The 16,864-nt window shown below is 34.0% G+C and overlaps 1 protein-coding gene across 2 annotated transcripts in view; it reads left to right on the top strand.

The window, feature by feature from the left end:
• Positions 1 to 16,864, top strand: part of LRPPRC (leucine rich pentatricopeptide repeat containing) — a 92,124-nt gene that overhangs the window by 36,100 nt on the left and 39,160 nt on the right. For both annotated transcript variants that reach the window (XM_070429123.1, XM_070429122.1), the window contains exons 15-23: positions 2,382 to 2,409; positions 4,189 to 4,246; positions 5,312 to 5,418; positions 5,636 to 5,713; positions 6,055 to 6,099; positions 6,499 to 6,612; positions 7,611 to 7,741; positions 8,455 to 8,540; positions 9,950 to 10,157. In XM_070429123.1, the coding sequence (XP_070285224.1) occupies positions 2,382 to 2,409; positions 4,189 to 4,246; positions 5,312 to 5,418; positions 5,636 to 5,713; positions 6,055 to 6,099; positions 6,499 to 6,612; positions 7,611 to 7,741; positions 8,455 to 8,540; positions 9,950 to 10,157 (855 nt within the window). The remainder of the gene's footprint in view (positions 1 to 2,381; positions 2,410 to 4,188; positions 4,247 to 5,311; positions 5,419 to 5,635; positions 5,714 to 6,054; positions 6,100 to 6,498; positions 6,613 to 7,610; positions 7,742 to 8,454; positions 8,541 to 9,949; positions 10,158 to 16,864) is intronic.

Here is a 16,864-nt window from a genome sequence, read left to right as displayed (position 1 = left end):
TAATGTGCTTCAGTGGAGGGATGATTTCATCATAAGGAAGAGGGTTCTAGAGGGGCATGGAACATGTTCTTGGTTTTTATTTTGGAACAAAGAATTAAAGGAAGTTGCAAAGATAGAACACAGAGAGCCTATGTACTCCCCACCCATTTTCCCCCAATGGTTATATCTTATGTAACTACTAGGAGCCCAGTGCATGAATTCGTACACCTAGAAAGGAACTGGACCGTGAGGCTGCGGTGGGCGCAGGGGCGGGTCTCAGCCCATCCTCCACACCCCCCCAACCTGGCCCCTCCATCCACAGCCCCTGGTCCCCTGCTCCACCATTCCGCCGCCAGTGCAAGCGGGGCCAGTGCCAACAGGGGTGGGAGTGGCAGCTCCAGCACCAACAGCAGGTGCAAGCAGGGCTGGCGCTGGCAGCAGGTGCAAGCGCTGGGCAGGACCACGGTGTGCGGGAGCAAAGAATTTTCAGTAACCAACCAGAGGCTTCCCCTGATGACAGCAGTAGTGCCCTGCCTTTGGTGCCCCCACTCACCTGCTCCACCATTCCTCCGCAGCTGACGCCTGCCATGTTCCATGCTCTGCCGCCTGCTGCCAACACCCTCCATGTTCCGTGCACACCCCCTGGTTGTTAGTGCACGTCATAGCGACCAGTTTGGTTGTTCCGCCATTCTGTCTATTTGCATATTACCTTTTATTATATAGGATAGTACATTATCAAAACCAGGAGTTTTATATTGGTACAATGTGTGTATAGTTCTCACATTTTATCACTTGTAGATTTGTGTAACCATCACTACAATGAAGATACAGAACTATGTCATCACCACAAATGTCCCCCTGGCACTACCCCACTGTGTCATACTGCTCTCTCCCCCAACCCCCACTGCCAACCCATGGCAGCCATTACTTTGTTCTCGATTTCTATAATTTTGTTATTTTGTAATGGTCTCATAAAGTATGTTTTAAGATTGTGCTATTTTCGCTCAACATTAATGTCCCTGAAATCCATCCAAGTGTATCAGTAGTTCATTCTGAATGTTTTTAAAGTAAAAGTAATTTCCTTGTTAACTCACTGTACCAAAACTCATTCCTCCCAAAACTGCCCAACCTCAGGTTTAAAAAGGCCTATAAATTTTGTGGGCATTTTATACTGTAAATGTATATAATTATGATAAGTATATAAATTATATTTGCATTGTAAAATTATAATTAAAACACATAGTCTTAGATTATATATTTGAATTAAATATGCAAAGTTTATAGACATTACGTTTACAAAACTTAGAAGTAGTATAAGATCAGTGTTCATTGGTTATCTTGTTTTGTAAATGGATTTTCATTTAAACAGTCCAAATTTGGATAAGCTGTTCTTTTTGCTTTCTTTGAAATAATTTCAAATTTACATAAAGTTACAAGAATAGTATAGTGAACTCTTACATACTCCATTTATTAACTTTTAACATTTTGACACATTATCATTATTCATTCCCTCTGTCTGTCAATCTGTATATACACATAGTTATATAAAATTTATTTTTTCGGAACTGTTTGGGCTTAGGTTGCACATATATCATGACCCTTATATGTTAGTTTGTAAGTCCACAGAACAAGGTTATTTTGTTATACAACTACAGCACAATTAGCAAATTCAGGAAACTTAACATTGATTGAATATTTTTGTCTGATATAGTTTATGCTTCAGTTTTATCAATGATTTTCTTTTTTTGTCTCCCTCCCCCCCCCCCCCCCCCGCCCCCCCCCGCCCCGTACAGAATTCGGTTCAGGGATGAATGTTGTCTTTTTAATTTTCTCTAACCTGAAACAGTTCTCCAGCCTTTGTCTTTTATGATGTTAACATTTTTGGAGAATATAGGCCAGTTATTTTATAGAATGTTCCTCATGATGGTTCCCTATGATTAGCTTCAGGTTACACATCCTGCCTGAAATGCCACAGGAGTGATGTTTCCTTGGGGAATTAAATCTAAAAGCACATTGTCCATCAGCATCTCATTAGTGATGTTAATTTTGATCACCAGGTGAAGATGTTCAATTTCTCCATTGTATGATTACTCTCTTTACCATTACAAGTAATAAGCAGTCTATGGGCATACACTTAGAGACCATGCAAATATTTTGCTCCATCAAAGTACTTAATGATTCTTACCCAAACTAACCTTTATTTTGAGGGTTCAAAGTCAGAGAGTCAACCTTTCTAAATTACCTTCTTCTGAAAATTCTACTTATTTTTGGAAACATTTATTTACCTATTTGTTTTAAGCCTTTGATATGTATGCATTACATATAATAATTGCTAGTTCGCTTTATCTTAAAATGTTTTTTAAACCACTGAGTTATTTTCAATCCTTTGCTGCCCTCTGCAGGTCTATGAATATAGATCTTTGGAGCAAGGTAAGTACTTCTAATACAGCATATCATAAGGCGATGTATAAAAAGCTATTAAGAGCAAGAGTTATGTTACACACATTAGTGATACATTGTTATAAGTTAGTGAGTTTAGACTCTTGAAGTTAGTTTTAAAATTGCCTTCCTCGATCATGAAATTTATTATTGAAGCAATTCGTGTCCTAAATTCTTTATAAGGTTTTTAATTTTTCCAAAGGACAACTGTAAGCATTATTGCATTGATATTTGATCATACAGATTTAATAAGTTATTTTAAAATATGTGCATTCAGATATATTTGTGTAAGTGTATCTATGTGTGAATGACATAAAGACCAATTTTAAACTTGTCTTTTTAAGACGTTAATTGCTTTTATGCAGGAAATACAATTATCCTTATTTGAATTGCAAGAAATATTTGCATCTTAATAAAATCAAAATGTACAATGTTAATTCTATTTTCAATTTAAATATTTTTTGAAATCTAAATTTTACTCAGTTTTGTTTTTAGTATTATGCTGCTATTCAAACTGTATAGTCAGGTATAATATATGGTGGAGATAGTTATATTTGTAAGTAATTTTTCCACTAGAAAGGCTTTTTTATTGGTTTATTCATTATTCATTATTCAATGTGTCTTTGTTCACAATTTGGTATTAAATGTCGCTGTCTTATTTAATGTATGGCTACAAGTTCTGATAAAGTGTATTGTCTCTTTTATCTGTGTTGATTGAAAACAGTTTGTAGGTGACAATTGTTTTACTTAGTTTTTAAATAGTTTCTACATTTTGAAATGCCATTAACCACAGCATGATTTTTCATGGTGGAATGAAGTGGGATATGGTTAATTTTATCTCATTTTCCATATTAGCAAATAAATAGTAGTAGAATTAACTGCAGTTTGAGTTGTTAACACTTATAACATGTGTCAGGTACTATTTGAAGAGCAAAAATAAAATTAGTTTTAAAATACACAGAGCATAGTTTAGTTCATGATTCCTCATATCACTTTGAAAAATAGCTGTATGTTTTTGTTCTTATCTTCAGTCCAAGGATATATAGTCAGAATATTGTGTTCAAAAATTACAAGTCAATGCTATAGATTTTGTAATCATTTTCATCATAAAATACATTTGTTTTTTGGGTTTTTTTTAATTAAAAATTTGCCAGCAGAATTAACTTTGAATAAGTGTTGTGTATGTGTTTTAGTGTTTGTGTATTCAATTGATAAGAATTGAATAATGTGTGAGAATAAACACATTAGAACTTCTGGCCCCTTTTGTTTTAATGCCATTAAAATGCCTGGGAAAAGATTGTTGAAAAACTGAAAATTAAAATAAAATAAATGGTCCAGGATATTTTACTTTATTATTTCTGCAATACTTCACTTAAAAGGAGGCAACTGGTCCAATTTCAGCAAGACCAAAAACAATATGATGAGAAAAAATATTGGTTGATAATTCCTATATGCTCTTTCTTATTTATAGCAATTCATTTAAAATAATATATAAACAAAAATCAGTTTAGAGTTTTTCTTAGTGACATTCATAAAACACATTGCAGTTTTCTTTCAACATGGGTTTGTTTTGGTTTTGTTTTTTAAAGACAAACCTATTATTTAAGATCGAAACAGTCTCCTTGGCAGGTGGGGGTGGTGTTGAATTACAGTGATATAGAATGATATCTTACTGGGGAGAAGCTTTATTATTTCAAGAATTCAATTTCAGATTGCATTTATTCTTGTTTGCTTCTCTTGCTGCAATGCACGAATTTTCTGTCTTAACAGATAACGGAACTGTTGTACAAGGATGGACGTTATTGCCAGGAGCCTCCAGGACCAATGGGTAGCGTTTCAATTTCGATGATTGTAACTTATCCACAAATTCATTCTTCTGTGTATTGATGGGCTAGAAAGATTACAGCAATAAACATTTTCTTTTTGAAAGTGAAATTTGAAAACATTTGGTTTATCTTTATGTTGATAACCACAACATTTTGAGATCTATGAGTTGTTTTGTTTTGTCATAATTATTTTCTTAAAAGACAGGATTGAGAGGCTTTTTCTTTTTAGGAATTGAAGAAATGCTTCTTATAGTACTGATGAAAGTAGGCTTACAAATTTGTAATCCTTCGTGTTTATGTGATTTTAATGTCTTATAGGTATTAATTTTAAACATATAAAGTAGTAAAGAGGTCTTGGTAGATTTTTTTCATTTAAATATAGTTTATTACATTATTTAACATTTAATATTTTTCATTATTTTTATATAATGCGGCCTAGAATATAGGGTTTTCTATAAGAAGGTACCCTTCCTGAAAGTTCAGATTTTCTAGGTATTAACACATGGCCCTATATATTTTATGCTTGAATGCATAGAAAAATTACTGTTGTTATTAAACATCTTTGTTAATCTTAGTTTTTCATTGGCTAATAGGCAGCTCTCCACAGGATTGCTGTATCTGCTTATTAAAATTATTTAACTTTCTATACTCAACATTTAACAATCCTTTAAAATTTTATGTTTCCCTAAATGTTGCCCATAAAAAATTAGTACAGAAATGTGTACAAGGCATTTATTTATTCTCACTATTGTGATTTGGACAGGAAAGAAGTAAGGCCTTGGGCAGGACCACTTCTGTCATAGAGTGGTAGAAAAAATAGATTGAAGTAAGATTCAGTACTGAAAAGCTGTCACTCGGTCTAAAAATAATTAATATTCCTTTCACTCACCAGTTAGATATGTGCTCCCAAACCACATAATCTCTATGCCTCAGTGATCATTGTTGCCATTTCAGAGCCTCTCATCAGGGTGACATCTCACACCAAAATGATTTCTTATAAATTAATCTTGATAACATGACAGTCTCAGTAATTTTAGTGGAATGCTTTCTCTTGTTTTTTTCCACAGAAGCTGTTGGCTATTTTCTTTATAACTTGATTGACAGCATGAGTGACTCAGAGGTACAGGCCAAGGAGGAGCGTTTGAGACAATACTTCCATCAGCTGAAGGAGATGGTACCATTTCATTTTTTGCTATATAATGCCTGTCCTGCCTGACATGTATCTATTAGATTTGAAATTGCTGCTTTTAAGTACAACCAGACCACTTCTCAATGACATACAGGAGTTGGAGACTTAAATTATGTCTGAGATAATTTCTGTTAGACCAATTTCAGTTTGCTTGTCTAAAACTAAATGGTTTTTTTTTTTTTCCTCCTTTCCTTTTGCACAGAATGTAAAAATTTCTGAAAATATCTACAGAGGCATTCGTAACCTACTGGATAGCTACCACGTTCCTGAATTGATTAAGGTGTGTGAGAACTAATAATTAACTTTTCAAAATGTTTAATTTATATATAAAATCACGTTAAAATTTTATTTAAATATGATGTTTAGCCCAAGAAAATTTATTTAAATGACAATTAAAACAAGGCTTTTTCATTGATTGTTGGTAAATACTGTTTATATATTGAAGAATTCATTTAAAACATTTATTATAATAGTTGATAAAATATGACAGAATTTCTGGAAAATTTTGGAAAGATGGAAAAATAGCAGTAAAATGAGGCGAGACTTTCAAAATTTGCTTTTGACATTTGCTAATGTATTTTTCCATGTGTTTTCTAATGCTAATTTAAATCCCAATTTTAGGATGTTCATATGTTGGTTGAAAGAGAGAAGACAGACTCTCAAAAAGTAAGTAGGTTTTTTGAGTAGATTCTACCTACTATCAAAACCACATTTAATGAAAATTCTAGACCGTCTTTATAAAATCAGTGGTTCCTAACATTTTGCCGACAGTATAACTCTAAGAAAGAAGTTTGTGAAAGCTATTTCCCAACTCAGAAAAATCAACACATCTAAGAAATTTTCATATAGTCTCAGGAGCTTTATAAATCGATAGAATCCATTCACAGAACCCCAGATTAATATTCTTGATAGCATTTATGACATTTCGGAAAGGTCAATTTAAAGGGAAGAGTGGCAAAAATAAATAAACAAACAAACAATCAGAAGAGTGGCAAGGGGTACATTTTCTTTCCTTTTTTCCTTTTTGTAGTAAATTTCTTTCCTTTTTCCCTTCCATTTCTGTAGACTATTAAGGCTTCATCGTCTGATTTGGAGTCTACACTTGAAAAACTAAAAGCTGAAAATCAACCTGTAGGAGATACCCTAAAGCAACTCATATTAGTGCTTTGTTCAGAAGAGGTAACATTTGTTTACATATTCAAAATATGCTATTAAGGTAAAAAATTCTTTATAGATAAAAGTATAGGCAAAGCCAAATAGAATACTTGTGATTTTTACAATTATTATACATCTTGCCTGTGAAGAACGCAATTAAATGAAAGGTTAACTAATTTCCACTACACCTTGAATGGCATGTTTTCAGGTTGCTGTAGTTTGTTTACAATAATCTGCAAAGTGAATGATAGTAACAGCCATGATAGGTTTATCATACATGCCAAATGTCCTTTCAAGCCATGGCTCCGGTCTCTTATATCTAGATTGTCAAGCAACTGATACATGCAGTAGTCATTTGCAAGTCAAATATTACTAGATTGTTAATGCAGGGATTGAAATTCCATTTTCCTGCTGGAAAAAAAGCTCTTTCTGAGATAAAGGGTCTCTTGCTTTTTTCCAGCAGGCGTCCAGCTGTACTTTGTGTTTATTTTAGTGTGTGTCTGCAATTTGTGGCATATCACTAGATTTTTCCAGTTTCTAGTTCAGTATGATTTGGTTGTATGCCTGTGATTTTAGGGAAAAAATATAACAGGCTTTAAGATTGTAACATGGTACTGTTCAATTCCAAAATATTTTTTCACATTACTTGGAAATTAAACTAGACTTTGAGGAACTTTGCAATGATACATTTTCTGTGTATGGAAATTAGACTGTGAGTAGGGGGTGGCTTGGTATATATTTAATCTGGAATGTCCTTTTTATAATACAGTACTAAAACATCAAATTTGGCATAGTGGTCTGTTTTGCATTACAGATAACAAATCTTTTAAACCCTACATAAATGTCTTACCTGTTTTTCACAAGGTGAATGAAAATATTAAGGAACAAGGTGAAGTAAATAACTTGAATCCATTTATTTTTAAAGCACTTGTAACTTTTTCTACACTTAAACATTAAAACAAGAAATTTTGTATTTTCTTTTATATTTATTTATTCTTTTTCATGTCTATCCTTTATTTTAGAACATGCAAAAAGCTCTTGAATTGAAGGCAAAATATGAATCAGACATGGTTATTGGTGGCTATGCAGCTTTAATAAATTTGTGCTGTCGACATGATAATGCAGAAGAAGCACTGAACCTGAAACAAGAATTGTGAGTACGCTGGCACTGAAACAAATCAACGTTAATGCTGATACACTGTTCTTGATGGGTCATGAAGATTGAACATTACTCTCTTATGTAATGTAATTTTTAAAAATTCTCTTTTGGCAGTGTTTTTGCATAATATGAAACTCTTTGATTAATTATGGCTTATTTTCAGCAAAGAGTCTTTGTTTAAGTATAAGACATACTATTCCTTTAAAGCCATGATTCCCCCCCCCCCACCCCCCATTTATACAACTGCATATCACAGCAGTGCTGATGGTAACTATTTTATAAGGCTTGTTTAACAGTCTCCTTTCTATACTGTAGTGTAAACAAAATTCTGTCCGTTTTTCAGGTATCTTTAGGTGTCTAATTTTGATAGATTTATCAAATAAAAGTATGTCTCTTTGAGTACTTCAGTGTTCATTACAAAGTTGGGATCACCTAGAGTGCCACGAAACAAGAGTTCCTTCAATTCCTATAATTTGCAGATAGAGTGATGCAATTTATATGTAGTGCTAGAGTTTTATTTCTTTTGTCTTTTTGACTATAATAACAAATGAATGTGAATGTGGCTTTAAAAATAAACCTTAACTGAAATGTAGAGGCCAATATTAGCAACAATTCAGATTATCTGATAAGTGATAAAATGGATATTGCTATTCTTTATGCAGTTAATTGACTTTTAACATAATGTAAATTTGGCTTTTAACTTTTAGTGACCGTTTAGATTCATCTGCTGTCCTTGACACCAACAAGTATGTAGGCCTTGTAAAAGTATTGGGAAAACATGGCAAACTCCAAGGTAAGCCTGGGCATATAAAGGAAATATGTGATGCAAGTATCTTGCCACTGGAATAACATGTGAATTGATATTAATGGTGTATCATGTCCTGCAAAGTGCTTGAACACTTTGCATACAAATTTGCATGTGAATCCAACCAGAGCAGCATGGACAGTGTAGGCCATTAGTTTTAATGGATTGGCAAGCTTGTCATTTACATTTGCACAGCTCAGTGCTTTTTGCACTTCTGCAGCTAGTTTTTATTAGCATTGCTGTTTGGATTGAGTTTGAAGATCTTGGCTTATGGAACAATTTGCTTATATGCCTGCACTAATGGCTTTGTTTTTGCTTTAAAATGTCTAAAGGTGAACATAAAACTTATAAACATAACCTTTATTTAAGAATATGAATTTTGCAGCAGTCTTTGTCTTACCTTTTGATAACATTAACCAAATGTGCACTTTAACAAGTTTTTACTTAGAAATTTTCAGGGAAAGCCTAGATAATATATAGCTGATGTGCATACTCTAATTTTCTCATTTTTGAGATAATGCTAAGCCTAATATAATTAATTACACTTGCTATATTCTTACTGTTTGCTTGTTTCTTAACTTTCTCGTTGGGTTTTATTTTGAAACTTCTTTTTCAGCCTTCCTCTCTTTTATTTCTAGAGATTTTTAAAAACTTATTTTATGATGAAAAATGTATGGAGAGACTATTTGATTTGAAAATTGAATTTTTTTCTAGGAAGCCTTTCTAACACAGAAAATTCTTTATAATGATCAGCTGCTTTTAAAAATCACTTTTTGTAAAGCGGTCAAAACATTTTGCCTGTGCAATAATTAAGAGCAACATTATAAAAATGCACTTATTCCATATCCTAAAATGTTTGTTTCTGCCTTCCTAATGAAGCTTAATGAATCTAATGTATTAACATGCAGTCTTTTGGAAAGCTTTCATTGGCTCTGCTTGGCTAATTAGTATCGACATAGCAAACAGGCCCTATCGGTATCAGACCATTAGTCTGGCTGTATATACAGTGTAAACACATCTTTATTATCTGGCTTCCTGACAAGCCATCTGCTGAAGAAACAATGGTGTGATTTAGCAGATGTTAGCTCTGAACGATAAAAGCATCCATTTAGGAGGATCTTAACAGCTATAGGGCAGACCGTACAGGGTTATGTGGTGCAGAGTGGGCACACAGTCCCTATCTGTAATTTGTAGTCAAAGTTGCAGGGAAATGATAAAACCATGCTATTGTGGATTTATAATTGTAGTCTCGTTTAGAAATGCAAGTAGTAATTAACTTGAAATCGGCATTATACACTAGAATTTACATTCCTGCTGTGCTTGAAATGCTGTTTTAATAGCAGTTTGTTTTCCCTACATGAAATTACCTAAGGGTCTTTTGTGTTCCTTCGTTGTAGATGCTATTAACATTCTAAAGGAAATGAAAGAGAAGGATGTTCTTATCAAAGATACAACAGTCTTGTCCTTTTTTCACATCCTAAATGGCGCAGCTTTAAGAGGTGAAACTGAAACAGTAAAACAGTTGCATGAAGCCATCATGACTCTAGGGTTAATGAAACCAACCATCAACATATGTTCCCCATTGGTCACTCTATATCTGGAAAAGTAAGTTAATTGAATTTTGAATTTTATATGTTGGCATTAAAAGAAGGAGTCTAATCATTTGGGGATTATACGTTGTCACTACTCTGTGGTGCCATGGAAGCCTTGAAGGTTATTTGCCAAGAATAAGAGGACTTATATGGACGAGGTGACCTTTAAAATCACCAGCAGCTCTAAGGTCCTGTGGATTACTTCTTGATGGGATGGTCTCTGGTGAATTATTGTAGGGCACGTGATGATATTGCATGAAATCTAATTTTTTCCAGTTTTGAGCCTTATAAGTGTTAATTATTAATAAGTGTAAGAAAGAAGGATTCCCTAGGGTTTTTGATTATGCATCATGACTGTTAATCAGGTAACAGTGTAGCAGCATTTCTTCAGTGTTCCTTTTCTCTATATAGTGTTTTAATTGCTTGTACCAATATAGTTTTTCTATTGTAGAAGTTGTCTCTGTGCCTTGTGAGATGAGTTTTTTTGATAGGGCAAGATTTACTCAGTTTAAAATTGTTTTATTTGAAATGCTCATGTTAGTGTCCAATTTAAAGTATTATTTGCAATGCAAATCATGAAATCAACCTACTCTTGTAATGAGTGAAACATTTTAGTAAGATGATTAAGTACCCTTTATTATCTTTTCCTTTTGTGTGTGTTTGTTTTTTTAATTTCCTAGATCTTAACTCTTTTGTCATCTTTTCCATGGCTTAATGCAGGTTTTAATCCACTTATTTCCTGATTGGGGCTTTCTGATTTTAGTTTGGATGTTGTCCTATCAGTGCCAGGAGGAAAAGGAAAGATACATCTTAATGTTCTTATATTTTTCCCAAATTTCTGGTAATTTTTCTTTATTTATTAGGGGGTATAATTAAACATAATGAGTGGTTTAGTATTGAATTTAAAATGTAGAATAAAAAATATATTTATGTTAGGAAATGTATATATAAATATATATGTATACACGTATACATGCACATACATGTTTTCTGAAATAATTCCTTTGCCATGCTATTAAAAAACAGTTTATCAGGTTAGATGATTGGCCAAATCTTAACCTTCACAGTCTCAGCATTGCATCCTTTTAAAGAAATAGTGATTCAAACAGTTACTGTGTTATTGAGTTCTCAGGTTCACAGCCAACTTTATATAGAAATCCTATAATTAATATGCTTCCTACTAGAATTTCTTGATTGTTTAAAAAAGACCCATCTCTGCAAATTGCATATGGAGCTCTGCATAGGGATTTGAAAGAATGGGCCCAGAGCCCAGAAAATTAGGCCCTCCTCCACTATTGAGCAAAAATAAAATAATTAACAATAAAAATGGGGCCATGGTAGAAAAGTATCTTTTAAGTAGAAATACTTTGAAGACAGAGGAGACATAAAAGTTTTCCAAAACAGGTCTGCAGATGGGGCTCATGAACCAAGAAGAGCTTACCCAAGGAACATGAAAATACCATGGGTTTCAGCCTTAGACTGGAGCTTCTCTGTGCTTCTGATTATACAGTACAGCCAGAGAATTGTATGTCTCAGTAAAATTTGACTGTCCCTGTTAATTGGACTAGAGAAATCTAAATTAGCATATTTTCTTTAACGATTTCTTACTCTTTTCACATACCTAGAGAAATTATTACCTTTTATTTTTATTTGCCTAGGGCTTGGGGTTTTTTGTTATCTTTGCTTTGCAGAGATAGTCTCCATGACAAGATCTTTCACATTCATCTATCATAATTTAAAAGGTTTTTATGATTGTTTTAGGGTCATGAGAACAATAAAAAGGATACAGAGGAAATTTCATGTTTAAAAATTGCAGAAAACAGTAGCAGCACTCCTAGTTGGGGATAAGTTAAAGGAAAACATTGACTTTGAAACTTTTTTCCAATTGTGTTTTCCCCAACCGATGGACCTTATTAGCTAATTCAGAATCTTGACAAGTGCAATACTAGGATTAACGACTCTAGTCTGCCAAAAAGTCCACATGTATTTGATTTGATTAAATATGTTTAATCTTCAGTAATATAATGTAATTGACCTTAGCAGCTAGGAGCTCAACTGGGGAATGAGCCTTAGTTATTCAAACTTGAGATAAAATTACAAAAAACATTCCAGAACATTGTACAAAATCTTCATCCTTTCATTCAAAGGCAGCATTTTTTTGGAATGTCATTGCAATGACTCTAGAGAGGCTATTGCTTACACATTGTAATTCTGCAACAAATTCATGAGATTGAGTTCCTTAGAAAGATGATGTTTAAGATTCAGTAGATTTTAATTTTGAGCTGACTTTTTCAACATTAGAAAAAAACATGGGAGAAATTAACACTGTCAGTTTGTTACTTGGATAATGTATAAAAAGCTTTCTGGATATGGAAAATAATATGTTTTATTTTTATTTATTTGCCAAAATAACAACAGGTTTGCTCAGTTATAAACAAGTTGATAAACTAATCTGCTTCTGTATTATCAAAATGATAATATTTGTGTTGAACAGAAAAATAAGCAGAGTTGAACATTTTCATGTGTTCCTTTACATTTGGATTGTTCTATAAGTCAAGTGTCTACATGTGGTCCAAATGAATGTTATTTTAAACATTTTCTTTTATGGCTATTTACATTTTTAAAAATTGAGATCATGCCTGATTCTGGGAAATGACCTGAGTCCTCCATATTAAGGAAGAAAGAAATGCTTTAAAATAGGTTTAAAAAGTTTTTGATTAGTCTTTTTGCAGTGATAAAGGAAATGAAATTAATAAAATCTCAACCATTAGGTTTAAAGGCATAAGAATTTGATGCAGTTTCAGATTCACTTGTTTTATAGCTGATCTACTTTTGTTTCATTGCATATGAAAAATATCTCAAGCTGTTTAACTGGATTATTTAGTAAAACTGTTCAAAGAAGCATTATTTTTTGCTTTCCAGTAAGGATTTTTCTAGGCTGATTTGTGCTATAATCTGTATGTATCCACATACATTTCATTTAAACGAATCATGGACTTTCTACATATCATCCTTTCAGAGTCTTGATAAATTAATCTTGAGTTCTTCATAAAGGTCATAATTTCTGTTAGCAATATGTTTTAAAATGCACAGTAACACTTTAATATGTTACATAAATGGGAAATATATTTTATTAAATGCTGGTTATTCTGTCATATACACTCCCCTTCAATTTTAGCATCTTCATTTGTACCGGATACTTTTATTATTTGTGGGAATGCTTGCCTTCTAGAGTAAAACTCTTTATGTGCTGAAAGGAAATTAAGGAGGTTTGGCTCTTTTACTCCATTATTGCAATTAAGAATTTAGCATCATCAGTGCCAAAGGACAAAAGTGTTTCATTTGCCCTAGGGGGATAGGACAGTGATAAGATGATTTTTTGTCAAGGATCGTTGGGTCGTAATTAAGTTACATTCCTGGCTATTGCTTTCTGAAGGATGATTGGTAAATGACAGGCTTCATGTGCTTAGTGCGGACAGTGTGCAGTAGGGCTTTCTCTCCCTCTGTCAGAAAATCCTGTTGAGCCTGATAATGTAAATGTGGCATTTTATTCTGAACAAAAGAGCAGGGAAATGAGCTATCTTGTCTAATCATTCAGTTGTTTAACACCGACTTCCAGTTTAGACTCAATTGGCTGGAAAGCACTTGACATGTGAAGTTAGTTAGTGCTGTTCGGAATGCATGTTTGAGTAAATGTTAAAGTAAGTGACAGCTAAATTGTACCTAGGGAAATTACAAAGCCTTCAACACAGTTAATTTTTTGGGAAGGATTAGTTGTAATTGCAACACCAGTCTCCTTGAAGATTCCTCATTTATAGATGATGAACAGAAAAAAAAACACATTTTGCTCTTGCAAGGGTTGGTTCTCTTAACAGAATTGTTGTGAAGGTGATGGTTTCTCCTGAATTGATTTCTCTCCAAACTGCAGATGTGCTTAAAATTTATAGAACAGTTTGTTTTTAGAATGTTAAGGTGTTTTTCCCCCACCTTTAACCCCCCCCCCCCCAAATCCTTCTTTTCTCTAGTAATTTCAGATTTTGAGAGCTTTTTAGTCAGTAAGCCCTTTAAGTAAATTGCCACTTCTGTAATAAAGCATTATTTTGGAGCACTTTATTTTTTTGGTTGTTAAAATTAAGTATACTCTGAAATTGAAAAGTTTACTATAACTAATGAGACTAAGTTTAAAGCTACTGGTAGGTGAATAGATAGAGGTCACTGGTGGTTCTTGTTCTAACAATTCAAGATCATATGAAAGACGTTTGTGATTATTAAAGTTATAGTGAGGAATTTGGGTCAGGAGTGCTTTGTTTCTTGGTACTTTTAAGTAGATTTTTTAATGGTCAGTAAATACCTTATATGAATGTATGTCCAGTATTTGTTTTTCTCTCAGGGACATTGTATCATACTTTAATTTAATAACACGGACTAAAACCAGAGGTAATATCATGTTTGCCTTATGAGCTTAAAGTTTGCCTCTATGTAATAATGCAAAATTAAGTTTCTAGTAGTTTTATATAAGTTCAGATTTCCTTAAAAAGGGAATTAGAGCCCTAACCAGTTTGGCTCAGTGGATAGAGCATCGACCTGAGGACTCAAGGGTCCCAGGTTCGATTCCGGTCAAGGGCATGTACCTTGGTTGCGGGCACATCCCCAGTAGCGAGTGTGCAGGAGATAGCTGATGGATGTTTCTCTCTCATCGGTGTTTCTAACTCTCTCTCCCTCTCCCATCCTTTCTGTAAAAAATCAATAAAATATATATTTTAAAAAATGTGAATTAGAGATTGCAAAAATGAATTTTTAATATAAGCTAAGTGAATCTATTCAAGTTAATAAAAATAAAACTTTCTTTTAAGTGATTGAGTTACTTATTAGACTCAGACTATTATGTATATATGTTCTTAAAATTTAGGATTATAGAATCTTTCCTCTGTTCTGCCTTTATTTCATAGACTTAACAGAATTTTGATAAAGCTTATATGAAGTTAATTTACATCAATCAAAATATTTTAAAATGATTGCCTACTATTTTGTAGCATATATAGTTTTATTCATGGAAATTACTTTATGCATTTCACTGAAATATTTTTTGGGGTAGTCTAGTCATTGAACTATCACAGTGGAGTTTTTTAGAGATAATAGTAATTGATTTTCTTTTAGTAGTTGAAGTTTGTGAAAGCAGTGGCTAAATTTTTTATCAGAAATGGACTTTGTACACTTTGTGACCCATGTACTATCCTATATAACAAAGAGCTAATATGCTAATTAGACCGAATAGCAGAACGACCGCCTGGATGACCTTCCGGACAAAGCCAGGGCTGCGAGGGCCAAACCCCTTGCATGAATTTCGTGCATCGGGCCTCTATTATATATGTAAAAGTCTGAATGACTGAACTACCAGTTGCTATGACACGCACTGACCACCAGGGGGCAGACGCTCAACACAGGAGCTGCCCCCTGGTGGTCAGTGCACTCCCACAGCAGGAGCTCCGCTCAGCTGACTGAACCAGCCCAACAGCCCTGCAGCAGCCACTCCCTCCCTCAGTAGTCCTGCAGGTCCAATCTCCAGAGAATGGGCCAGGCACTGATGGTCCAGCGCTGGCCTCCTGGAAGTCAGCCTCGAGCATCGCGGCCACTTCCCCCCCAGATGCTCTGTAAGGAAGAAAGGATATAAAAGCGGCCTCCAGGTGGCTCCTGACAACCGGCTCAAACATCCCGGGCCGACAAGGGCGTTCCTCTGCCCATTGGGAAGGCTAATCGCATCCCAGCCCCCCACCCTCTCACCCTCCTAGGGACCCCACTCGTGCACGAATTCATGCACAGGGCCCCTAGTTTGTATATAAAACTGTTTTGTGTACTCACAATTGTAAACCTACTTTTGCTCACCCCTGATACACTGAAATAAGTATGGAATCAAAGTTTTGAATCCAGAATTAGTGGTTATCCACAAGATTTCTTGAAAAGATTATTGTTATTTCAGAGTAGAATTTTAAATTCTAATCTTTTAAAGTGTACAAAGGAAATCACAATCATTTTGGGTCACAGAAACTAGAAGTACACTGATTGGTAGTGTAGTGCCCCACATTTTGGGTATAAAGTTGCCACCTTTTCCTTTTGATATTTTGCTGCTCTTACTGACTTTATCCTGCCTAAAGAAAGTGGTATTTTCAGGAGATTATTTTCTCTGCTGGTGTGAAACATTTGAGCTGATAAACCTAATAAGCTCAAATTCATAGAACCAGCCTCATAAGTATTAGAACTGGGAGGGAACCCGAAGGTCCATCAGTTCAGCCACTGTGTTAATCTTTTCATCACCACTTCTAGGAATGTATCACATTGCTGCAGCTGAACTGCATGCAGTACTTATCAATAGGATTGAAATTCAGAAGTCCCATGAGTGTACAGCTATTTTCATAGCAATGAGAATATAGAGACTTTTTCATTTCCATCACCACATTTCTAAGCTTTAGTAGGAAAAATTAATAATGATATCAAATGATATGAAGAAGGGATACTTTTATCTCTTTTTAAAGGGACATGATCCAACCACAAGTCAGAATGTAGATAATAGGGATTGGAAAGAACAGGCTAGTCATTAGTTCATTTCTATCATAAGTACCGCTTGTTTAAAATGTTTCATTATAGATTTTTATTTCTTTTTGTTGGCAACCTGAGGGCAGTAACACTGGCATTTAAATTTCTAACAAATATATGAATTATTTT

Source organism: Myotis yumanensis, unplaced genomic scaffold, assembly GCF_028538775.1.
Source record: "Myotis yumanensis isolate MYYU_CA2020_CCGP unplaced genomic scaffold, mMyoYum1.0.hap1 SCAF_11, whole genome shotgun sequence".
Taxonomy (NCBI): Eukaryota; Metazoa; Chordata; class Mammalia; order Chiroptera; family Vespertilionidae; genus Myotis; species Myotis yumanensis.
Note: the sequence above shows the minus strand (reverse complement) of the source record. Positions and strands in the feature narration are given on the sequence as shown.